The sequence below is a fragment of the Cyrtonyx montezumae genome, unplaced genomic scaffold, assembly GCF_038088225.1.
Source record: "Cyrtonyx montezumae isolate F1298 unplaced genomic scaffold, pur_monq_1.0 scaffold_10, whole genome shotgun sequence".
Taxonomy (NCBI): domain Eukaryota; kingdom Metazoa; phylum Chordata; class Aves; order Galliformes; family Odontophoridae; genus Cyrtonyx; species Cyrtonyx montezumae.
The window spans coordinates 15,121,177-15,147,402 of NW_027071826.1; the positions used below are offsets into that span (position 1 = coordinate 15,121,177).

The 26,226-nt window shown below is 37.5% G+C and overlaps 1 protein-coding gene across 3 annotated transcripts in view; it reads left to right on the forward strand.

The window, feature by feature from the left end:
- The first annotated feature begins 543 nt into the window (after window positions 1-543).
- RPS6KA5 (ribosomal protein S6 kinase A5) overlaps window positions 544-26,226 on the forward strand; it is a 66,907-nt gene continuing 41,224 nt past the window's right edge. The window contains exons 1-6 of one of the 3 annotated variants that reach the window (XM_065751538.1): window positions 686-759; window positions 1,205-1,279; window positions 11,174-11,245; window positions 21,190-21,408; window positions 24,966-25,081; window positions 25,785-25,892. In XM_065751538.1, coding sequence (XP_065607610.1) covers window positions 21,252-21,408; window positions 24,966-25,081; window positions 25,785-25,892 — 381 coding nt within the window. In that variant the 5' untranslated portion in view covers window positions 686-759; window positions 1,205-1,279; window positions 11,174-11,245; window positions 21,190-21,251. Of the gene's footprint in view, window positions 760-1,204; window positions 1,280-11,173; window positions 11,246-21,189; window positions 21,409-24,965; window positions 25,082-25,784; window positions 25,893-26,226 lie in introns of those variants that run through there. The other 2 variants (XM_065751529.1, XM_065751546.1) reach the window with 2 other exon arrangements.

Sequence of the window (26,226 nt, forward strand, 5' to 3'; positions counted from 1 at the left end):
TAGGCAACGCAAAGCCCGCCCTCAGGCGGGATGGGGGGCATAGGAGAGGCGGGAGGGAATGTTTACAAACAAGATTAGGGAGTAGAGCGATGGCGGGGGAACGAGGAGGCGGGGCCAGCGATTGGCGCAGCCGCTGGGCCAATCAGAGAAGGCGCCGCTCGGCGGAAGGGCGGGGGGCGGTGCGCGGAACGCTCTCTGCCCAACAGCCGCCGGCGCTCTCGAGTGCGCGCGCCAATGAGCGCTGTTCGGGCAGGGAGGGGGCGCCGAGAGGGCTGACCGCGGCTCTCGCTTCCCTCCACCCCGTCCGCCTTAGCTTATCCCGGGCTCGGCTCGGCTCGGCTCGGTTCTGTTCTCTGCTGCTGGGCGGCTGGAGCAAGGGGAGGGGAGCCGCAAGGACGTGGGCCGGCTCAGAGGGCCGGAGGAGGGCAGCCTACGTGTGTGCCGCCCCGTATTTTAATAACCGTTTGCTGTCAGGTTTATTTATTTATTTTTCTTCGCCTTCCCCCCTCCCCACCTCAAGGCGGAGGGAGAACAGCCCCCTCCCTCCCTCGCCGTGCGCCTATGGCTCCCGCTCCTCGAAGCGTCCCCGGGAAATAAAATCCGACCGGGGCCGGGTGCCGCCCCCCGCCTCCACGCACACACCCGCGGGGAGCGGCCGGGGCGGGGGAGCGCCCTCCCGGGAGAACATGGAGGGCCCCTCGGGCTCCGCGCAGGACTGCGAGCGGCCGCTGCTCACCGTCACGCACGAACTGAGGAACGGTGAGCGGTGTGGGTATGGCGGCGGGGGGGGGTTCGGGGAGGAGGAGTGTGTGTGTGTGTGTGTGTGTCTGGGGGGGGGATGGCGGCTGGGTATTTCTGAAGTATTTGGGCCACAGTTGTGCGCGCTGGGCTCCCTTGTCCCGCTTCCCCACTGGTCCTGCGCGCTTTTGAAGGAGATAAAGGCTTGCAGATAAGGGTCGCGATTTCCCTTAATTGCGTTCTTGACTTTTATGGCAATGGCAGCGTGGAGGGGAGGCTGCCCGCTGCAGCCCTCGGCGTTGTGGTTTCGGTGACAGCTCGGTGGGAGGCCGGGATGCACGCAGCCCTCGGCCCGGCCCCGAGCGGCCCTTCCCGCGGCCCCGAGCTGCGGCCCCGCACGTGGCCGTGACCGACCCCGCGGGGACGCGGTGCTGCGTGAGCTCTCGGGAGATGTATTTTTTTACAGGGGCTCTGTGCTTCTCTGAAGTTTCCAGGCAACTTGAACGTTACCGTAAATCTAGGACTTGCTGTTAATTCGGAAGTGTGTGTTGCACGTAGTCGGGTTATGTGTTTTCTATGTTTTTTTTTTTAACAGCATGTAACACAGCTATTAACCCACGACCTTCGTTTCTTTTCATCATCTGTTTCTCATTTCTCTGTGAGTAAAAGCAACTATAGGATATCATTCACCCTAAAAGTTTGAGCAAAGCATCCCCGTGGCTCACTTAACTGGCATCCTATGCTGCACTGTCTGGGAATGCAGGTGGTATTGCTGAAGTCCCCTCAGTACTGCCTAGCTTTCTATCCCAGTGTCACACTGGTCCAGGGGCTCTGTAGATGTACCCCAGTGGAGCATAGCTATCACTGCAGCTTAAAAAAATAAAAAAGAAATTAAAAAAAAAAGCTCTTCCTGCAGAAACCAAAGGAGCTGTGGTTTCCTTCTTTGTAGAGCAACAACAACAAAAAGAAATGGTGGAATACATATTTGTCTCATTAGGTATTGCTGGATTTCAGTATGTGGGAGAGAAAGAAGTAGGGGAAAAGGACATGGATTGCACTTATTCCACACAGGACTCTAGCTCTGTGAAGGTTTCTTTTATAGACATCGAGACTGCACATATCCCTGTGGGACAGTCATTTAGAGATACTTGGAGGAATAACTGTGCTCACTGACACTAGAAAAAGAGCTGTATAACAGCATAATACACAGTTGGTTTTATCTTGATTTTTAAGCTTTAGAGATTTCAGAAGCCTCGATACTTTTAATTAAGAAAAGATCAGGCTTGTTTGTCTCTTTTAAGCTTTTGAATTATAGTTTAATGGGAATCCATTGCTTCTCCTCTCCTTATTAAGTATCTAGAAAACTCTGCTTTTAGAAAAATGCTTTCTAGCAAAGGCTCATCTATTTCTGGAACATTAGGGTGGAGGAGGGAGCTGCTCTGTCATGTACTCCTGGGAGACTCCTACTCCTGAAGATGTCAATAGTGTCATTGCTATGCATGGCATAGCAAGAGATTGTCTCAGAACTTGTATCTGCACAATGCACAAAGATATGATAATCTGAGGAGAAAAATTGCCCTCAGCTCTTTTGTGTAGAAATGTATAATTTATAACCTCTAGGATACTTTGGATGCTTTTCTTAGTTTTTTGCCCTCTGTCTGACTGTGTGGGTGCTTTAGCTGCTGCCTGGGGTCAACCCACCACAGTTCTAAAACATGCTGCATGATTATTTATTTTAACTTCATTTTGGGAAAGAGGGTGAGGGCATTCCTAAAAGCAGGAATTGTAGCTGTAAGAATCTTTGTTGGTCTAAAACACGGAGGTTGTGTGCCATGAATATCCTCTTAATGTGTGATTTGTTTAGATTCTGGATTCTCTTCCTCTCTGTGTTTCCTTTGATGTTTCTAGCGCTGTGACTAATTGAATGATTTACAGAGTAACGTATCAAAATTAGCTGTCAGTTGGCAGATGAAAAAGAGGTCAGTCTCCACTGTGCTTCAGAAGAGTGTACTATTGTGGTAGAAATTAGTGGCTTCTTTGAGGAGGGAGTGTCTCCTTTTCATGTTGTGGAAGTTGTTGCTTGAACCTCTTGATAACAGAAGCTCATTCAAAGTGGGAAGAATTGTGTATTCAAATCAGTTAAGTGTAGGTGAGCCTCCAGTTGTGCTTTGCAATTACTTGGGTCATGTAATTGTTCTAAAAATATGAAGTTGGTTAGAGACTGGCGTTGACTGCTGTCAAGTGAGTAAGTGGAACTTACTATGGAACTTGGGTATAAGATGAAACAAATGTCTTCAAGAATAAAAGAGGTGATTGCTTTTTACCTTCAAGCCAGTATTGTGGTGTATGAAAACGCACAGCTAGAGGATATGTAGTGTCATCTCTGCACTGTAGGTATTCTACTTAACACCAAGCAACAGTTGCTTGTTAGCCTTGTCATATCATGGTTTGACTTCTTTTAAACTTTCAGTTTGAAATTATAAATGTCTTTTGGAATCTAGAGTGAATCATAATTTTTAACTCTACATCCCATGTTCTTAGGGCACTGAAACTCATTCTCCATTGCTTGAGCAAAATGCAGTTGCTGAAAATAACATCAGTTTGTAGATTGGCTCTGTGATAGAGAAGGAACTGTGGCACTTGAGTGCCTGTGAGATGCCATGTTCTTTGGTAGACTGCAATGACTGAGCACTGCTCTGTGCATATACGTTTAATTCTAATGATTCGTGGAACCAGATTTTCCCCCTATTACCAGACAAACTGTATGTGTGCATGTACTCAATGATAGTTTCTTTCAATTTGCTGTTTTGTAGATTAGGCACAGCAGTGACTTTTAGAACACATAAATTATTGAATTATTGGTAATTTTTTTCTCCTCAGTGTATTTGGCTTTTTTTTTTTTCAAAGAGATTGTTACAGAAACCAACAAATTCACAGCTCAGCCACTTGAGAATAGTTACCATGTCCTTTTCCTTATATTGTGAAGGAAATGAGCTTGTGGGGAAAGTGGAATCCCCTTCTCTTGACAGGAAGTATGAGGAAGAAAAAACATACCATAGATCAAATTATAGGAAGTGGTGACTGTCTTTGACTCTCTCTGCAGCTCTCAGTGGAAATAATAAGAAAATGAAATTTTCAGGATGAGCCATTTCTTGTACCTTGAAAAGCAAAAGCTGTGTTATTAAAGGCTAACCTTAGAATTGGCAGAATTTTGCATATCATCTGGAGACCTGAGAAGCTTTGTATTCCTTTCTGTAGAAAAAGTATTATCACCTCTTACTGTTTTCTGTTTCCTGGCAGTGCCAGGTAACTGCAATAAGACAAATATAAAGACTATTGGAGAGTAATTTACATGAGGAAGGATACGGGCAGAGAAAAAGAGCTGTGACATAGGAAGGCAAGAAGGAGGTAAACTGCTAACAGAATTTTTCCCTCTTCTTGTTTTCTTCTTTCATAAATCTTCATTTATTCATTTATTTTTGCATGTTGGGGGTGGGGGGAGGGTGTGAGGGAAGATTAAAGGATTCTGAAGCTCCAGTGCATGTGTCTAGCTGGGATGTTGCCCATGTCACTGTACTGTATTACCCAGTGCAAGGTGAGAATGAGCAGAACTGGGAACTTGAGACAAACTTGTGAACAATAGGCAATGGGCATAGTCACTTTGCTTTAAGACACTGTTCTTTTCTTTTGGGCAGTCTGTTTTGAAGAAGATAGTTGATTCATTGTACCGTTGTCACAAACTTTGTACTGAAGAACTTGCTTTAGTTTGTACTTGCAAGGGAAAAGGTGTGTGAGGCCCAGAAGTAACTTAGCAAAGGGCCACAGGGTTCCAGAGGCAGAACGAGTAGAAATTTCAACTTGTCAAATAGTTTTGTACCAAATTATAAATTATGACAGGCTTAAAACAGTTTGAAGGATTTAATACTATGAATTCTTACTTACTCCTCTTGAATGAGAACTTGAAGAAGAATAAACTTATCTTACAGCTACATATAGCTTTTTGTTTGTTTGTATTTCATTGTAAGGCATGGAAAGAATCCTGTGCCTAAGAAAGGTGATGAAATCATAAGTAAAATAGAGAATTCAGCCTGTGCTATGGAGCCACACCTGTCACCTCTACAGTATTGTTTCTTAATTATTTCTAGTAGAAAACATTTTTCTGTAAGCTTACAGATATAGTTTTTGTATCATTTAAAATGTTTCTTACACAAAGCATCTGACTATTAATTCTGTATATTGCTTAGATATCAAGAGGTATTAATAATTGAATATTTCAGAGCTCTGATTGTTTTTAATTCAGTTCAACTTTTCTGGAGCACTAAAATATACGTGCTCTGGTATTGCTTTGGGGAATACAAGGGGAGTTTGTACAGAGTGAGTTTATGAATATTCCTTAATGCTACTTAAGTCTGTGGATTCCACTGTTTGCAGAATCAATGCCACTGTAATGCATTTTAGGATCTTATTTATGAAGCAGTTCAGAAAGCACTTGACAGTTAATTAAACTTCAGCAATAGCCTATGTATCCTAGTGTGTGATTTGTAGTTCTTGATGTAAATATTCCCATTGGATCTCCTTCATTGCTTGGTGTCATTTGTTTTCTGTTAGAAGTTCTTTATTTGTATGATCATGTAGTCATAATGATGAGGTACAAACTCTTAGGATCGCTTTGTTTCTGACATCTACTGTACGTAGGCCTGCTTTATGAAGGTTTTACGCTACAGTCCTTCTACTTTTTTGTTTTCTTTTGAGATCTATTGGAGCTGTTGGCATTTGTAAATATTTTATGCTGGTTTGAACAGTTGGTCATAAAATTTTCACATGAAAAAGGATTGTTCTGAAAATAATTCTTAAGCTTTCCTAACTCTTGTCTGTGTAAGCTAGAATGTAAACACCTTCACCTAGAACTTAAATTTAGTTACTCTTTTGTTAATACTTAACCTATGGTATTGCTTTAACACTGTATCAAGAGTTCCCACTTCAGTCACGGCTGTGGTGTTTTTGTCTGTTTGTTTCGAGTAAGTGGTATGCTGACTTCTGTTGACAGAGAAGGCCAAATTTCGTTCATACCTTGTTCTTGGTAATGATGTCAGGTTTAAAAAGGTGTGCGCAGTCTTTAGACATCTCTTACTTGGATGTGGCTGTTTCAACTCTGGTATTTGATTATAGCAACTTTATTCATTAACATGTTACTTAACTTTTTTTTCCTATCTGTTATGTGGTGTGTACTGTTACTGCACGCTGAGCTTGCTAACCCTGAGATGTTTCTGGGCTGAATCTTGGTGACCTCATAGTGATTCATCGCACAGTAATGACAGACTTCATAGCAAAATCACTTCTGTAATAGCTACTGCTGATTAATGCAAATGGATTTTAACATAGGGTGCTTTTTAGCTCAGACTACTGTGAGTTTGGGTCATTAATCTGATATCGATGCTTTTATTTTTATTTCAGCTTCTGATATACAAATGATGACTATGGTAGGGCTCTGCAGTTTCAATCTGTGCTAATAATGGCAGTGATTCTTTCTTGTTGTTTTTTTCACAGTATTTAGTGCTCCTGAATTTTCACATGCTGTATTACACTTATCTGATACTTCATAAGATTTTTATCATCATTGGCTTTGCAAAGCTTTGGTTTCCAGGCCTACAAGATTGGGATCAACAGCTTTCAAAACCTGAATATTTTTCAGCTCAGATGATCTGTCTTAAACACCTGATATTATAGAGCATGAACAGTTGTCACTGCAGTTATCTTAGGTCTGATTCTAGAGTTCAGAGTAGCATGATTTGTAGCTTTACTTCTTCATTGTGAGTGTTTGGTTTTTTTTAGCCACCTTCTACTTGTATTTTTCATAGGTGTCCTTTTGAGAATTTGTTTTTATGTTTGTAAGATGGTTCCTTGTACTGGTTTGATGAAACTCTTGTTTGGTGGCCTGACAATCATTAGTTGATGATAGCCTTTCAGATAGAAAGGACTGTGGAATATTTTCCACTTGTCTTCATGTTAGATCTCAATTGCTGAAATGAGTTACAGTCCAAGGTGTAATTTCATATATATACATATAACAGAAAACTAGTACAGCATCCTAGATGTTTTTGTCAGTGTCTAATGAACAACTGTTGTGTGTGGCTTTGGTTATGTGCTGTGGTGGTGGTTTTTTTTCCTCCCCTCGTTTGTCTGGCAATAGTGTGCGAGTTTTGCTTAATCTCAAAGACTCTAAGAAAGTAGTCATTCTGCTTCATCTTGCACAGTTCTCAGTTCACACTGGGCCATCTCAAAGTTCATGTATAATGCAGGTGACAGTGTCAATTTGTCATCTGGGGGTACTCCATCAAGTAGAAGCATTTTGTCCTGATTCCCAGAATCAAATAGACTGCTCTGCTTCCAGAGTGCTGAGAACAGCACTACATGCTGCTTCATGCTTTGGTGTCTCTGCATGTGGAGGTTTGCTTTCACAGTGCAAGTCTTCCTAGACGTTTTCTTTTATCAAAGGTGGAAATCTGGACCATTACCATTGTTTCCTGTTTGCTTTCATGGATGGCTTTGGTCTGGCCTTTCCTTTTATTGTTTCCTTGTTTCTGGGTTGATCTGTTGTATTTTGGCATCACCCTCAGCTCTGTGTTCTCCTTGCTGTGTTGGTCCAATGCTAGATACCGTGGTGATGTACCACAGAAAATATATAAATAGGAACTTTTCCTAATTGGGCACCTATGCGGTTAGCTTATTTTCTAGAGTATCTTGTGAGCTTACTGTGCATGTGTGGTTTTCCTTTGCTGATGTGCTCATGTTATTTGTAGTGGTGTGCCATGAATGGCTTCATGTTGTTTGTTGAGAAACTATGGTCCTACTGACTTGGGTGGTACTTTCTTCATGTCCAAGTTTTGATTCCCTTTCTTTGTGCTCTTCTGCTAATGAAGAAAAAGGGCATGGAGAAATAATTCTGTTTCCAAAGCTGCTTTCCTTGTACTTTCCTCTTAAATTGAGCTGTGTTTGCAGCCACTGTGTCTGAGTGGCATCATTGCATATACTGAGATGTTGTGATACTGCAGCTGGATGTACTGATGACTGTACATCCTGTTGCACTCCTGTCCTTGTATGAGTTGCACAGGTAGGTGTTGGGTCATGTTCTCTTAGTAATGCTAGCGTGGCGATGACTTGAGGATGGGAGAGGTTCTGTTCTGTCAGTGATTGTGAAGGCCTTCTTGTTGCAGCCCTTTAAGGACTCTTGGACTCTTAGGAAGTTATCTCTTAATTGCTGGAAGCAGTGCTTTTGGAAAGTCATCAGCAGTCGATGTTTGGTTTCCTTAGGAGTGACTGGTGAACGTAAGGACTGATCTTTGCGAGCAGTACTTCTCAAAGCAAATTCGAGGAGATGTTGTAGTTCTGGTGGAAGCCATGTCACATCTCAGTGTCAAAAGTGTCTTCCACTTTCAGGAAATGGTGATGAAATGTTTTAGTGAGGTCATTGGAAAGGATGATATGGGCACTACAAGCTTTTCAGCTTTTCAGCTTGTAGTTCTTAGGTAATGATTTTAGAGAGGGATTGAGGCCGTTGCCAGAAATGGCTGTGTTGGGAGGAGCACTCTCTAGAAATTGTTGATCTTTTTCTGAAGCTTTGAAGATTTATTATTAACATTTTAGATTGAGGATAATTTTACTGCCTTTTTGTGTGGAGCCATAGAAAGTGTCTTCTCATGCTTTCATGTGTTATGCAGCACCTTTAGCTGCCTGGTTTTGAGCAATGTCCTTTTTCCTCAGTATAATGCCAAAAGAATGAGGGAGTACTTCTTATAGTGGAAAATATGCTTATTTGTGAGATTCTTTTCTACTTCCGTTATAAAAATAAAATTCCAATACCTTTCAAGACATATGATTACTTTTCTAAAGCGATTAAACTTCCAAAATGGAAGTAAAATGGGATTAAGTGGGTAGTGCAAAACTACAGTTCACATTGCAACAAGTACATAAATGAGTTATCATTCATCTGCTTACTGTCTAATCTCATGACAGTGGAAGACATTTCACTACTGTTATTTAATATGGAATGCGAATTAAAAGGAGTTTAAGGTACAACTCATTAATGGGTGGAATTCAGGACTTTATCCCTTTCTAGGACTATAGCCAGCATTACAAATCATCAGCATGTTATCGGAGATGTAGCGTTTCTCTGTGTTCTAGTCTTTGTCATCTTATGCAGTTCCAAGAATATGGCGTTGTTAAATGACTGTTGTGCTTTCTAGAAGAGTGTTTAATTCAAAAGCCTTCTGCTGACAGCTCTTCAAGTGTGCGAGATGGTGAAAACCTTTTTGGAATACTGCATAATGGAATTTGAAATCAGTGGATTTTAAAGTGAAAAAATTCTAACCAGTCTGGGTTTAACATTTATTTAGGTGGAGTATAGAGAAGTTCTGTCTTGAAGCTCTGTCTTGAATTTCTTTGACTTTCAGAGTGAACTATGTAGATATGTACTCACTCTGGGTCTGCCTTACTTATTGGTAGATGGGTACATTATCTGTACTTCTGACTTTAGCAATTACTGTAATATAGCACTTGCCACTAATAGTACTGCAAGCTTCTGTTCAATTCATGTGATGCATATTAATTCACTGATTTGTAAATGGTTCTGGCACTAAATCTTGCCTACCACATGTATTGCTGTGTTTTATTTTGTGATCAGTTCAAGAATAATTTCCTTATGATCTGTTTTTTATTACGTGTAATATTAGGACAGCTTGTAGAAGTGTCAGATCTGCAATGTCATGTACTACTCATATGAGAAAAAGTTACTAAGAGATTAAAAAGCCTAAAAACTTCCAAAATTTTCTAAATGTTCTTTGCATTTATTCCAGGCTTGATTAATTCCTCATAAAAATGGATGTTGGGAATTGAAAATGGTATTTCAGATGAGATTTCATCAGTTCTTTGCTTGAGAGCACTGTTAGCCTATCCCCAGTGGATGCATTTGTGTGTGTTTACAGATTCCTAGGATTGTTGGAATAAGTGATGAGTCTTTTTTTTCATTTATTTAGTTTTTTTAGGCTTACTCATTCTTTGCTGAGATGTCTTTCTGAAGTTTAGTTTTCTATTTACTCTGTGCTGTTGAAATTCAGCAAATGGCAAATAACTGAATTTTGATAGTGAATTCAGAAAGCACGCGGTCTTCATGAAGTTTCTCAGAGATATCTCTAATTTGTTTTGAATGGAGGAAGCTGATTTCATTGTCTTCTATTGGTTTTCCTTTTTATTTTTCCCCCCAAACCAGCTTTTAGTCGCTTTGAGGCATTCTTTTAGCTACTATGATGGTGTATGCAACTTCTGCATCCCTAATTGCACTAGTAAAACTGTTCATGGGATTATACGGTAAAACTGTAGCTGCATGTTGAAGTGGATCATGAACTGAATTTGGCCTGGAATAATCAAACTTATTTACTTTTTTGGCTTCCTACTTTTAATCTGGTTCATTTCACTGATCAGCTTTGCTGCATGTGCTGCAGTCATGTTAATAGAAATAGATGGCTAATATTATGGTAGGAATGAGAGATGGAACGAATTGGAGCTACTTGAGGCTTTCTTTCATCAGCTTATTAAAAATAGAATTATAAATAGGGCTTTTCGTTTCCCTGCTTAGAAAAATATGTTAGATGAAAAATACTCAGTGGTATAGAATACAAACATGGAACTCTCTTCCCAGACTCCCCAGCCAGTGAAAAAATATTGTTTCAGCTTAGGTTTTTCCAGATGTGTTGGCCTTGTAGATTCAAGGTCTTTCCCTTACAGTAATAGCAGAATGCCTTTGTAGGTTTAATAATTCTGTGTTAAATAAATGATGTAAACAAAGGTCCAATGGCTTATTCATCTTAAACACTGTGTAATCCAAGGACATGATAGTACATAGGATGTTAGGATCAAGGGACGATACCATTGTTTCTAGAAGTATAGGTTAAAGATTGCACAGAAAGCAGTTCTAGACTTTTTCTCAGTTGCGTGTGGTGATAGGATGAAAGATAACAGGTACCATCTGAAACTTGAGAAATGCCTATTATATATTAGTGAAAGAATATGTTATTACTGGAGTGGATGGGTGCCTGGAACAGTTTGCCCAGGGAAGGCTGTGGTTCTTAGCCCCTGGAGCTGTTAACGACACGAGAACCTGAGCAGAAGTTTGGACTAGATGGGCTTCAGTGAGAATTCTATGAAGATGTAAAATATTACTCTCCCTTGCTTTTCAAGTTATAGTATGATATGCTGTTGGAATGTCCTTTTCATGCTGTTTATTTCATTGAGTTGCTAACTTGTTTTTACTAAAGCTTATATTTATAGAAATAAATATAGAATTTAAAATTTATAGAAATAAATATATTTAAAGCTTATATTTATAGAAATATGATATTTTGGTGTATTGCATATCTGATGTGTTTTTTTTCTCCTTCAGCAAATTTGACAGGCCATGCAGAGAAAGTTGGCATTGAAAACTTTGAACTCTTGAAAGTTCTTGGAACTGGGGGTAAGATGCATTGCTTTTATAAATCGAATGTTGGAAGCATTACTTTTAAATATAGTTTTGTTTTGTCGTTGAGTTTTTGGTAATTGGAATATTCTTTATGATGATGCATTGACTTCCAGCAAATGTAGACCAAAATTAGAGGTTGGGTATTATAGCTTGAAGTATCAGCTGAAGATGTAAATTCCAAAAGAAGAGAAGTACTTTCTGTTGTAGTCAAGCCCCGTTAATTTTTAAGATTGAAAATATTTACTGTTCTACTGTGGATTTTAATGTGATACTGGAGATTGATAGGATGCCGTAGGATTTCCTTTCTGTAGCCAGCAACATGTCCTATGTTGAAAGCCTTAAAACTTTGTTTCCCCTTTGTTGAAAGGATATTCACAGGCATGTATGCAAAGAAGTTATGGCTTTCATTACTCCTGGCATATTTACATATTTTTCAATATTGTCAGTTGTACCATATAAGAGTTTATCAGGATAAGCATTCTGGTGGACTAATGTGAAGGTCTTTACATACTGTAAGTTCTGATACTAAATTAGCAGCTAGCAGGGAGACTCTAATTGCACAAATTACTCTTTAGAAAGAGCTAAGATGTTTGATGGTCACATTTGTCATGCAGATTCTTTATAAATTTATTATGCCATTAGATCACCTGACATTGTATTTTTCTATTTCTGAAGCAATTTATTTTTTACTTTTAAACTCAAAAGGCTTGACAACTGAACTCTTGCTGTTCACTTTCAGTAGTTGGTGATAGAAGGAAATAAAACTTTTATATTTGTGTATGTAAAGAACACAAAGGGAGCACATGTGCCTGTTTTTGTCACACTCTAGTAGTTAAATTGCTCCAGAAATTGTTCCATCTTGGTGAGCTTCAAAATATGTTGAGAACTGACTGAAAGATCCAGGCAAACTTTAGGAAACCGAGGACACTTGGCACTCTTTAGGGATGTTTTGTAGGGAATATTGTGTTATATTTAGGAAATCTGTGTGGCGTTGTTTTAATATGTAATTTCAATATTAGCTTGAGATATGTCCTGAAGAAGTTTTAAGAGCATTGGGGTAAGGGGAGAAAGTTCTCTTTGCTCGTCCAGGAAGTGACTATCTGGAATTTCAGTGTTTGCAGCGATGTGGAATCCCTGTGAACAGGACTGTAATGGCTTTGAAGAGGTCCTCACGTTGTTTGTCCCAACGCACAGTCGTACTTGCATTGTTCCTGACAGATTCTACAACCTGGATATTCTTGTTGAGGATGCTTCAATTCCTATTGAGAAGCATTGTGGGGATTGCAATAAGCAAATATTGCTCCTCATTCTTGCAGGAGGCTTCTGAATGGATGGTATATTATTTCACAACAGGGTATACCAGTGCTAGGCATTTCTTTTTTAAATGCTGTCAACAAATCTTTGCAGGTCTGAACACCATCTTAATTTTCAATGTATTTATGATTGTTACAGCCAGAGTAGTTTGTGTCCTCTTTCTTGAATTAATAGAACAGAACGAACTGAAATTGGCCAGTAGTCTAATAGGATCTTGTAGTGCTCTTCTGTGAGGGCTTTTTTCTTTTTTTGAGAGTATCAGGGCTACTATTACAATTCTACTAAGAACTTGCACAAGTCTACTTTGGTCCCGTTTTTTTAATAACATAACTCCTCTGTAACCTTTTTTTTTTTTAAGGCAGTTCTAGAATTTCTTTATCGTTGACAAGAATCATTGTGCCAAGTGCGTGCTCCATCTTAAGCATGGAAAACCAAATGCTTTCGATCTTGTGGAGTTATCTGCTGCATGTGAAATGTCTGGGGATATGCAGTCACTCAGTATATTTAGCTATCGTACTGACGGTATTTTTCTCCTGTGCTGCATGCATTATCTTTTCCCCTGCAGCTTCTGTAGCAGAGAGATTATTTTATCAAAGCTGTTACTAATAAGGATCTAACCAAGTGTTTACATGCAAACTTTGCTACAAGATCTTAACTGTCTAGTATTGGGAGTTGTGAGGGTCCTGTTTAGGCCTGTAATTTCTTGTTCTGATACCTGAATTGAGATTGGAGAAATGAATGTGACTGCTCTCTTCCGTTCTTTGTACCAGAATATGTTTCCTTGACGGAACGATGAAGAGCATGAAAAAAACTATGTATAATCACAGCATGTCAGAAGTATTCAGCGTGGCAGGCTGTCTTTGGAGACTAGCATTAAATTATACCCAAAAAGAGTCAGCCTCATTTAAAATGTGACCTCTGTTGTTCAGAACTACTTGTCTGCACTTCTGCTGTCATCCTTAGAATTATTTTCCAAAAAAACAAAAAAGAGGAAAATGATCAAAGGGTGTTTGCGTGCTTTTGTATTGATAAGTCAGAATTACTTATTCTCATGGAATAAAAAACAGAAAAAGGAGGATGTTTTCTTCAATGTATATTCAAGTAAGTTTTATCTGTGTGGTGTTGGCAACCTAATTCTGATGAAGCTAAAATGCCATTTAAGATTAACTGCCTGTTGACTGTGGTGTAAGCTACAGGTGTTTATTAGGTGGCTTTTATCCTTTGGGGGGAAATAATAAGTGAGATGTTTCATTGTTTGAGAAATCTGAATCTTCAAATGTTTTTCAAGTGGTGTGGGGTGTTTGCGGTGGCAGGGTGACAGTAAACGCTTGTTCAAGCAGCTTCTGTCTTTTTGTTAGTGACTTGCCACCGTAAAAATATAGATGAGATTGGAGAAGTGTTTTTTGTGTTTTTTCTTTTTTTCTCTTTTTTTTTTTTTTTTTTGCTGTGGGGGGAAGTTTTGGGAACTGCTCTATTCTTTTAACTTGCAAGTTTTATGAAGTTGAAGATGTGGGTAGTTGTCACTTTAGACAAATTGTTTCTTGGTGACAAGAGGGCTACTACTGTGTGTTTGGGAACAAATTGGAGCGAAAGGAAAAAGAGGGGCATCTCATGGCTTCTGTTTACATGTTGCTCTATTTTTACGCAAGAGCTATCTTTATTCTGGCAGTTGAAAAGCCTTCTCCTGATGTGAGCTTTGAGGTATTACTGCAATACAGCTAATGCTAAACGAAAGCTGAGTTTCTGTTTTTAAAATCCTTCTCTGTGGATTTAAGCAGAGTGCACTGTTTTCAAAGTAGCTGATGTACTCTGCTTTGCAGTTATGTTATGTATTGAAGCCTCCCAGGCATATTAAGTGCTGTCTGTAGATATTATTTTTAACTAATTACAATATTTTAAAGTGCAGTTTGGTGTGAGGTCACTGTAGTAACTGAAGATGATACTCGAAGTACGTTAAATTACATGATGCTTAAGTGTATGTGATTGTGGTGGTTTATAAATAGGTTTGGTGATGTTTTTTTTAGATGGTGATGGTGAGGGTTTATTTGAGGGTTTATTTATCTTGATTGTTAAGGCTTATTTTTTATAAGGGTCATTTATTAAAAATATAATAAACTAAGTTATTTATTAAATAGTGTTGTATTCGTGCTATGGCTTAATATAATTTCATGCTTTCTCTTTAATTTGCATTTCTTTCTTTTTGCATTCCTGCATGTCTTGTTTGTTCTTATACACACAATTGGCAGTGTGCTGGTTATTGTTTACTTTTTGGTCTCAAATGGAAGCTATATACATCTCTTTTCACTTCACAGGAAAATTCAAGGAAACCTGAGCTAGTAGCCCTTTAATCAAAGTTTGAGCCCTTTATATTGTGTTAAATAGCTATCATTACAATAAACTTGTAATAGAAATCAGTGAACCTTTACATCAGTAGAACGAAATACACAGAAATGTGCCTCTGTTAGTAAAACTATTAATAATGTGCTTGTTACTCTGGGACCAAATTACTGTTTATCTTCTCTGCCTTGTCTTTGTTCTATGTAGTATATCCTTTCTGATATTCCAGATTCTTTTTGTTCTCATTTAAATCCTGTTCTTCAGCTGTTTCTATACAACCTTGCTGATAGGGAATTTTCACATTTCCTATCCATTGAATTAATGTTTCCAGCTGTTCTTCCTGTCTAGTTAAAGCTTTTTTTTTTTCCTGAGAAATGGGAAACTGCCCATTCTATAGAACTTAATGGTTAAGTAATCCATTGCCCCCTCAAGTGTTTTTTGAAGGGTTTAGTACAAGGTGGCTGCAGTGGTTTAAGTACTTGGCTTATTTACTTAATTCTAAAATGTTTCTTAGAAATAATAATAATTTAAAAATGTATTATTCTGGGTCATACATTTTTCTTCATGTAATTATTCCTTCTTCTTCTGCTCAGCTGTTTCTGCTTCTGATTTCAATAAATGCCACTTTCAGTTAGGTCATCAGTTGTGCTTGAGGGAGAATGCACGTGGCTCCTGAGCATGAGCCCTGGTAATCTGGTGTGCTGGATGAACTACAGCTTCCCTAATGAAGATAAATGAGAATAAAATTGTCATGCATAGAAGAAAATATTTTCTATGTAATCTTCTGGAATTAAATGCTTATATGGAAATTGCTAACATATGAGAATTTTAATATATTAGTCTTATGTGGCTAAATGGTACGAATTAACAACCATCTAATCATAAATACTTATCCAAGTCGATTTCCTTGAGTTCTTGAAATCAATTACCCCAGGGTGACTAAGCTGATTTTAAAAGATGCGATGAAAATACAAAGGTTTTCATTTATAAGTTATGATTGATATTATAAAACAAATAAATGGATAAAAAAGCAAAAAGCCTAGATGTAAAACCTGTCCAGGAAAACAAAAGAACTAGATAGAGAATTGCATCTCGGACTTGCATGTGGAGGATATTTAGAATCTGATAGATACTTTCAAAGTAAAGGAGATAATTGGTAGGAACAATGTTAGATTTTGATAATCAGTTCAAAATCTTGTGAAAGGAAAAGGAGTACTGTAGTTCCATCTGAGAGGTCCATGTGTTCAGGGAAATCTGTTTGTGAAATCGTCTGATCTTTCAAAAAGTATTGGAGAGAATGTAGCAAATCCTTTTCCCATAAAATTAAAGGGAAGAGAAAGAAAGATGTGGGTATACTGTGCGCAGAAGAAAGACCAAATCAGAGAGTGTCTTCAATTAATTCCAAACTAAAATTAATATTTTACTTCAGCAGACAACTACAAGGTATGTTGAATGGAAAGTGGGATGGTTGACTGGAGATAATATTTAGGAATAAGAAGTAATTTTTCTGTACTGAAGGAACAGACAGAAAAAAAGGAACTGTGCTCATTTAAATAACCTGAAACTTGGACAACTGAATCCCATTAATCCATCAGAGAATTCTGAAAGAATTGGGACGTGAAATTGGAGATTAGTAGCAAAGATTCTTACTGGATCTTATGAGTCAGAAGTCATTCAGCGTAATTGAAGAAGAAGAATAAATACAATCCTGAGTTTAAGAAGGAAGTATAAAAATGATCCAGGCAGATACCAGTTAACTGATCAGACTCCAGCAGCAGACAGTGCCTTCAAAGAAATTTTACAAAAAAAAATTCAATTTTGGTAACAATGCAAATTCTTTGTTCACTTGTACATTCTGTCTCATTTAGGAACTTTCTGGAAGTGAATTAAAATTAAAAATAAAAAAAAATAGACGTTGCCTGCAATACCTGTTTACTAGAACAGCTTTTTTCTTTTAAAGCCAAGTAAAGTGAAACAAACAAAACAAAAGAGAACATGCCACAGAAGCAACGTGTTGGTAGAAAGTACTTTTCAAGATGCAGCGTACCCTCTTCGTTGCTTTCTGTGTTTGTTTATTGTCTGCTTGATGGAATGAGGAATTTGTTTTTTATGTTGTTGAGAATAGTCTGTTACAAACTCTTGCATGTCTGGTATTTAAGGAAAGATGGCAGAGAATGCATTGTCTCTGGTAATTTAGAGGTGGACAATGAAAATTAAATATGCTTCTTCAGAGTACTGTTGTTCAATCCTCGAGGTTTTTGCTTTGCTTTTTTTTATCCTTATGTTTTATGTAGCTGCTAGAGCTGCATGCCTTTCTGCCTTTGCTGTGTCCTGATTTTTAATGTATGTAGGCAAGTTCCTGCACAGTAAGTGTTCTATCAGAATTCTTTAGTTATATTAAATCTATGTGCTGTCAACAAGAAGTTCAGAGGAAATCAGTCAGAAGTTATAGAAGAATAGTGAAATGTATTCAGATATTAACAATCTTGTTCCTCTGAGCCCTTTACTGTTGCTGTATCATTATTATTCTTACACTGACAGTAAAAAATGTAATTTAAGTGTATTTTGTGTTAGCACTTAAATACTACTTCAAGCATTTCTATATATATAAATGTCAAGTTTTAGTGGATTTAAAAGACTGCAAAAACAATTGTGTGCTATGAACAGTAGGAATTGCTTGTCTTTTTCTTTTTGTTATTAGAATTAGCTGGCATGATGTAACAGCTTGATGTCTTTCACATTTATATGGACAGAATTTTTTTTTCTAATTCCTCGGCTTTCAGTATGTGACTATTCTAATTACATGCTGAATTGTTACGTACAATAGTGTATTACTAAGTACTTATTCATGAAAAGATATTTGTGGAAAAGCGAGTCTTAACCCCTTTTTGTATAAGAACTGATATTCATATCAATCTGCAATCATCTTCATTATTTGTCTTGCTCCTCTTAATAAACCATAAGGATCAGTCTTATATAGTTCATATATGCATACTTTGTGTAGTCTTTTAGTTCCTCCATAGTTTAATACATTTCTAATTTTTTGGGGGATCGAATATTTGTTGAATATGTGATTTTCTGTGGGGAATGTATTGTTGGCTAAACATTTCTGTCTTAAACTGGTATACATATCAAGTATTTTTGTGAGAATGAACATCAAAATGTGGCCCTTTGACAGAGGTAAAAAGCTTTTCTGAAATAAGATTATCAGGTAAGAGCATTCTCACAAGAGGCTTGTGTGTCACTCACGTGACTGTTACAGTGCTGTCTTTTAAGTAGATTTCTCATGGTAGTACTGGAGATTCTGGTGTTGAATGTGTCATGAGTCATTTGATTAAAATAGTGCTACTTAAGGTTTATTCTCATGAAAACTATTGAGAGCCCTCATTGTGCTGTCAGTCACTTTCAGATTTCTGAAGAAACAATTTATACCATGGTAAAGCTCTGTATTGCTAATTCTTTTGACTTAACACTGGTATATTTTCTAGAGACTTCCATATAGCTCATACATCTACGATTTTCTTACACGTTATATTTAAAACCGGAGAAGCGAACAATTAATACACTACTAGCATGTTGTGGCTTGAGATGCATTAATGTATATAACCAGAGGTAAAAGTAGTTAACAGTAAAATAATCAAAAGTGTCCACATTTTAAATGTACTGTAACCTAACATTCTCCAGTGTTTCTGATAGAGCTGTTGTGTCCTGGGAACCTAGGCAAGCTTCTGGGTCATGCTCTAGCCTGTGCTCTTTTTTAGAGTAATGGAAGAAAGTTAAATATCAAACTCCAGCTTGAAATCAGTGAAAATTTGGCCTGTTCCCTTAAGCAGTTGAGTAACATAAGCTAAAGCCTTTCTTGACACTGGATTTTGTATGTTGAGGAAATACCTTGATTTTTTGTTTGTTTGTTTTGTAGTAATGCAAAAAGAGATGTCAGTAGCTATTGTAGCAGCAGTTGCAGTGGTTTGGGGTTCAGTTAGCTTTTTAAAAGCAGTGCTATCAACTATAGTATCTGTTTTTCAGATGCTAAAAGTAATTCAGCATTCAATATCAGAAAGCAGGTGAATAAGATGTAAAGTGCTGTGTACAACCTTGATTCAGATCGTTTGTCCCTGTACATCATGAGAAGATATATGGCACATGCCTGTTTTCCTACAGTAATCTTATGGATCTGTGGTTACCAGTTTCTTGATGACCTGCTTGGATGCTGAGCCCATCTTACAGGCACACTTGATCTCAGAACTACAGCAGAAGTTGGGGAGTGCTGCGTAATACTGAACAACTTGGGGGGCGGAAGTCCTGCTATCTCATATCCGTCACCTACATCAGTTAAGGCTTTAAACTAACCTGTTCTGGTTCTTTCTGCCATTCTTAGCAAGTAGAGATAAAAATAAGTACTTTATTTATAAGTACTCTATCCAGGAAGAAACTGGATTTGTTCATAGTTGCTTTTGGGGAGCTGTATATGCTATGTTGTGTGCTCTGTGTACAGCATATATAACCTTGAGATGCTTGAGGGCTCTCTTTGGGAATGTGATGTGAAGATAATGGCCCCACAAGGGTTATGCCAAACACTCTGCTGGCTCAGGTTTCTGTCTCTCGTGACTCTAGAAGAACATGGAGAGGCATGCAGTGATGGTTTTTTTTTTTTTCCATATGCCTGTAGCAGGCTGCAACTTGGGGCCTGCCTGAGCCAGGTATTCTGTGTTCTGCAATAATTTCTGTAAATTCCTCCTCCTTTAAGGATTCATATAACCTTTTTGAAGTTGTCTACGCTTTTGACATCCATAATATAACATAACATATTCCATAGCTTAGTTAAATGTGTTGTACAGTTCTCGGTTTTGATACCTGATTTTTTTATTTGTAGTTATTTTCATTGTAGAGATAATGGAAAATTGTTCTCTACTCACCCTCTTGCAGGTTTTTGATTCAACTTTTTATCATCTTCAGTACTCTACTTTTGTCAGGCTGAATAAGAAGTCTTTGTTCAGTTTCCTTTGTACTTAGAGTAATCTGTATAATTCTTCTCTGCAACTTAAGTTCTGTACTTTTTGTTTCTGGGGGCAGAAGAAAGGAGGACTGAAATAGTGTGCAATACTCAAGATGGGAGTGTGTAAAGATTTCATACCACTGCAGATTTCTGGTTTTCTATTGTTTTGTGTATGTTTGCCTTTTTTTTTCCTTCCCTTTTAGTTAATGTACTTAACTTGAATGCCTTTAGGCTATCACTAGCCTCTGGGGTCTGGTTTGTCATTGCAATTCCTATAGTAATGCCAGTTTTTATTTTTAATTGTTAGAGAACTATGTACAATTGTTAACTATCTTCACATAGATTACTAATTTTACTGGCTTGGAATTTTACCTGCCGTGTTATTATTCAACTACTTATTTTGATATTTTTGTGGTTTTAGCAGTCAGCTTTGATTTCTGCTGCAGTACTTAAGAGTGAGGAAGTCAGCACTACTTCAGATATGACTGAATCATGCTGGAGAAATTCTTGTGGTGTACTCTTTTCATCTTTAAAAGCTGAATATTTACTTTTAACCTTTTGGGTTTTTTTGTCTGCTAATCTGTTCTTAATTGACGAGAAGCCCTCCTCTTTGAACTGGCAATTATTAAATATTTTTAAGATTCTTTTGTGAGGAAATGTATGTACTTTAGGAAGTTAGATAAGTTGAGCACATTATGGTTCTTTCCTTGTGATTCCTTTAAGCAATTTATTAATAGAAGTAGTAATTACATCTTTAAATGTAACTTGATTCTTTCTCATGTTGCTCGTGTATGTGCTAATTCAAATTTCTACTCCTCTTACAGCTTTGTCTTGTAGTGCTGACAAATGTATTGATCTATAAGAGCCTTTTGATTAAAAAAAAAAAAAAGAAAAAGTCACTGCTTGATGACTCCGGTGTGGAGTGTCTTTTTAACCAGTATGTAAACAGAACACTTAGATTCAGAGCTTTACAAGTCTGGAATGACTGTCTTTTGGTTCTGGTGATTTTTTCTTTTCCTGCTCATGTTCAGAAAACATACTTTGAGAGTGTTCCTCCAGCTTACTCTCTTTTAAGTCCAGTACAGACTTAAACTTCATGTGTTATAAATGCTAAAGGGAAGAATTCATTGGCTTCTTGAAAATGAGCTTTTGAAACTTCAGTGCTGGCATAACAAAGAATAATTGAAATAAGGACCAAATGTGAAACACTGTGTAATGTTAATAATTAGCGATAATATATATCTACCAGTTCTGCGGTCTTAACTGTTTTTCTTCCCACTCCTTTTTTAAGCGTATGGAAAAGTATTCCTAGTAAGGAAAGTAAGTGGCCATGATGCTGGAAAGCTGTATGCCATGAAAGTACTGAAGAAAGCAACAATAGTTCAAAAAGCCAAAACAACTGAGCACACAAGGACAGAACGACAAGTATTGGAGCACATTAGGCAGTCTCCATTTTTGGTCACGTTGCATTATGCCTTCCAGACAGATACAAAGCTTCATCTCATTTTGGGTGAGTAGTTTTCAGTATTGAACTATGTTAATGAAAAATAAAATACGGTAATTAAATATATAACCTATCCTTGTATCTCCTGAATGTTTTTGGGTTTTTTCATGTGGTCTGAAGTACTGTGTGTTTGGAGGTTGTAAGGGAGGACAGAGGAAGTAAAATACTATTCGACTTCAACAGTGCCCTTATTTGTGGTTTTCCTGTTTGAACTTCAGTTCCCTACTGTGACTTAAGTGGGGGAAAAAATACATGTATTATACATCTTTTTTTTTTTTTTGTATCTAAGGCACTGATATGGTCACTGTCTAAAGCAGAGATGGAAAATTACTAAAAATACTGTTTTACTGCACTTAGCTGCAGTTGAAAACATTATCTTCTAGGTTTTTTGACCATTATAACACTGCATTAGTTTTCTGTGAAATCTCCAGTTGCTACTACAAATGAAAGTGTTTTTATGAACATTACAATGATACTGTTTTTCTGTGTCATGCTGTTGTGTATATGGCACAGAGATTATTGATAATCTGTGACTGAATGTGACTCTATTTCTGGGGTCAATTGGTAGAAAAGGAAAAAAAAAAAGTATGCTCTCAGACATATGGATGGATTTTTTCTTTTTTGTTGATCCTTTGTGGTGCCAGGAGTTGGAATGAATCCACAAGCCTCCTTGTGGGTTCATCCAACTCAGAACATTCTGTGTTTCTATGAAAGTAAAGAAATAGTAAAGCAACTGTGAGCCTCTAAGTTCACACTGCATGTTTCACTCTGAAGACAGTTTACAATGAATTTTTAACACTTGGAGTTTTTGAAATGTTGCCATCTGTTTGAGAGGGTGGAACTGCCTGGCACTGTGCTGACCAGTTGGTGCTCCAGTAGAACTGAACTGTTCCAAATGGAAAGATTCCTTCAGTCAGGATTTCTTATCTGAGCAGATGCCCTTATAATGGGGTAATTAACGCCAATTAAAGATGACTGTGAATTGTGCTTTTATTTATTTATGGTCAAATTCCTTACAGTACTGAAATCTATAGGTTGCTAGATTTTCCTGCTTAAAAATGCTGGCAAAAATACTTTCATTGTGGATTCTTAGTTAATAAGCCCATACTGTCTTTAACCTGTTACTTGCTTTTGTGCAGTGTGATACTTTATTTTGGTAAATTCTTCATGTAACTTTCATAAATGCCCATTTACAAGAAGTGCTTGATAATGAACTACGGTATAACAAGATTTTATGTTTCTTAGAACACTCTTCTGTCCTTGCCACTTTGCTTTCCACATCTATTTCTCTAGCACTTGCAAGTGTGTTGTATGCATCCTCTCCCACTAGTTGTCAGTTCTTAGGAAGGTGTTGTATGTGCTTAACCTTAGTTTCGTATATTACAGTGGGATAAAACTGTTGCCTGAGGAACTTGAGCTTAAATGCAGTATTCACTGGATTCTTGTTGAAAAGCATGAGAATGGTTTTCACAGATTCCTTTGAAAAGGCCACTAAGGCGAGTGTAAAATATTGTCAGAGGCTGGAAGATGCTAGAAAGCAGAAATTGGAAATACACAAATAGCTTTGTGATTCCTGATGTTAACCTTTAAAATCGATGGTATCATCTTCAGTTATTGTGGTATTTATGATTTTTTTCCAAATATTTATCTATAAGGGTAAGAGTTGTGAGAGAAAATATGAAAACATATTAAGGGATAATCAGAAGGTTAGGATTGAGTTGTCATTAGTGTTCTCATTAGAGTGGGAATCCAGAACATCATGCAGTAGATAGCACAGCTGGGCACAATGTATTTCCTTCCCACCATAACACAACATCAAGGTGAAGCTTAAAGCAAAAAACTCAAAGCTCATGTATAATTAAAGGCTTTATTGTTTCTATTTTTCTATTCTACGAGGTCTATATGAATCCATTCCCAGAGTAACAGTTGCTCTATAACTCTAGAAATATCCTTTTCTTTTTTGTGTCCTTTTTTTTAAGTAGGAAGTGAGAATAGTTGTGTTGTCCAAAGTGTCTTTTTTTAATCACCCACCCACCCTTCATATCAGTAAAAACAAAACAAAAAACAACCTAAGAAACCTATCTAGTATGGCCTAGAGCTACTTTAAAAGTCATCTGGTCTTTGACAAAATGATATGTATGACTTTCAAGAAACTGTTATAAATATTTATAATTAGAACTCTGTGATTCTGTGACCTCTGAATTTTCAGGGCAACCACTATCTGTGCTCTTCTACTCAAGTGCCCTTGGTGAATGAGCAACATTTTACATTCAGATTTTAGAGGTTTTGGAATTGGTTTCTCATTGCAATACTTGACGTAAGTCTGCATGGTGCTGGATTCCACAGCAGTAATTAAATCTGAATCAATTGTAGACATGCAGTTGCATTTCTAACGGTTTTCCAGAACGCAGAATTTGGAGGTGATTCAAGTTTTTATATCAGCATATATGAGCATAAAATGGCTTGGGTTGAAGAGGACCTTAAAAGACCATCTAGTTCCCACCTGCTGCTGTGGTCAGGGCTGCCCCCCACCAGCTCAGGCTGCCCAGGGCCCTGTCCAACCTGGCCTTGAACCCCTCCAGGGATGGGGCATCCACAGCTTCTCCAGGCAGGTTGTTTCAGTGCCTCACTACCCTCTGAAAGTTTTCACATCTAATTTAAATCTTTCCTCTTTTAGTTTAAAACAGTTCTCCTTTTCCTGTCACTGTCAGGCCATCTGAAAAATCGGCCTCCCTCCTGTTTATAAGCACCATAAGTCTACAGTGAGATCTCCCTGGAGCCTTCTATTCTTCAAGTTGAACAAACCTGTCTCCCTCAGCTTGTCTTTGCAGGAGAGGTGCTCCAGACTTCTGCTAATCTTCATGGCCCTCTTTTGGACCTGCTCTAACAACTCTACACTGATAAATTATGAATGGCTTTAATGTACTTTACTACAATTAGTGGGTTTATGTCTAAGTAGGGTTTGTCTTACATTGGAACACTATTTTTCCCTGAGTGGGAAAACCACTGCATCTTGTCCTGTGAATAATGAAAGTGTGGTTTCCAGATGAGAATGTATGTGGAAATAATCTCCTTGAATAAGTTTTGCTATAAAAATTCCACTTGTGAAATGTAAAATCTGTAGTTACCTGTAGCTGATTATTTCACCCAGTGTCTGTTTTTTTAATTGCCATTTTTAATATCAGTCTGTTTTGTTGCACTTAAATATTTCAGAAGGATGTACAAATATTGACAGGTATCATTGATATTCTGTTCTTTTTTTCTCATTTTTCTGAATAACTAATAGACTGATTTTTGACAAAAGAAAAAAAAGAATCTATAACTAATGGATAGTTGAGCTTCACTTTATAGTTGCTTATTTAAGTTGGCACTGTTCTATCACTCCTCTAAGAAGGACATTGAATATTGTACAGCATGATGAAATACTACAGTTGAAATGAATACAATAAAAGGATCTCATCCCAGAACATCATCTTCCAGTATTAATTGGTGCTTTAAGTTATTTAATAAGAAAATTAAATTGTCAGGAAGTGAATTTACGTGTTCTTTGCTCTACTTTTTAGACTACATAAATGGAGGAGAACTGTTTACTCATCTTTCACAAAGAGAGAGATTCTCAGAAAATGAGGTGCAAATTTACATTGGGGAAATCGTTTTGGCACTTGAACATCTACACAAGGTAATGTAAGTTTATCCTTTTAGTGGATACTGTGAGCTGGTTTTGTGCTATAAGTGTATTCTTTTCACACCATATAAAGTTAGGATGATTTATTTAGTCTTAAATTCAAAGAAATTTTATGAATGGAACAAATTAGTTGAATCATTAAAAATACTTTCCAATAAAATGTGTATTCATGTCCACCAGACTAAGGCTACACATCCTTTTTTACTATGTGAAAAGAATCATTATTGATAAATTATGCTTTATTTTTATTAATCTCTATCAAATGGTTTAATATGTCAGAAGACCTACTTTATAGTAAGCATAATCAGTGTTTAGGTTGCACTGTTCTTCGGTTCTTGTTTTGACTTAATTAGCTTTGAATTAAATTTTGACTTAATTGCCTTTAAATTAAATGACTTTTTGAGAGAGTTTTGATGCTGAAAAATGTTTTCAAAAGCAAGTAGTTAATTATTTCAGGATGCAAAGGATATATTATGTACTTAAGTCTTCGAAATTCTACCTAGTGTATTAATTTCTGGAAATTGACAAGTGTGTCAAATTTTTTTCTTCAAAGGCATTTTAAAATTCTCTTTTTTGAGGGCAAACATTGAGATGTCAGATTAAATAATGGGAATTTCATTAGCTTAACCTTTAAATTCATTCAGTGTCTCTTTGACGTGGTTATGCTTAATTGGATATACTTAAATTCTGTTTGCAGTTGGGAATTATATATCGGGATATAAAACTTGAGAATATTCTCCTGGATTCTGATGGCCATGTGGTGCTGACAGACTTTGGTCTGAGTAAGGAGTTTCTTACTGATGAGGTGAGTATTTGAATCTCCAGAAGTTGAAGGCAGAATCCAGCATGAGCACAAAATCAGATTCAGTCTTCCTGAAATCATAATAATACTGTCTTTTCCACACTGTCTTTAAAGAGCATCATTTAGTAATCTTTGTTTACAGGGTTTTAAGCTTTCAGTTCCTTGCTCTTCGACTTGCCAGTGTTTTTAGACACTTTTGTCTGTTCTAGTCTTCCCTGAGATGTCTTCCTGCTCTCTTGTGTTACCATTTATGTGCAAAAGGAGATGCACGGAAGTTAGAAAAAGCCACTCAGGTTGTCATTTTTAGATGCCTTCTTAAAATGTTTGTCTCTGCTAA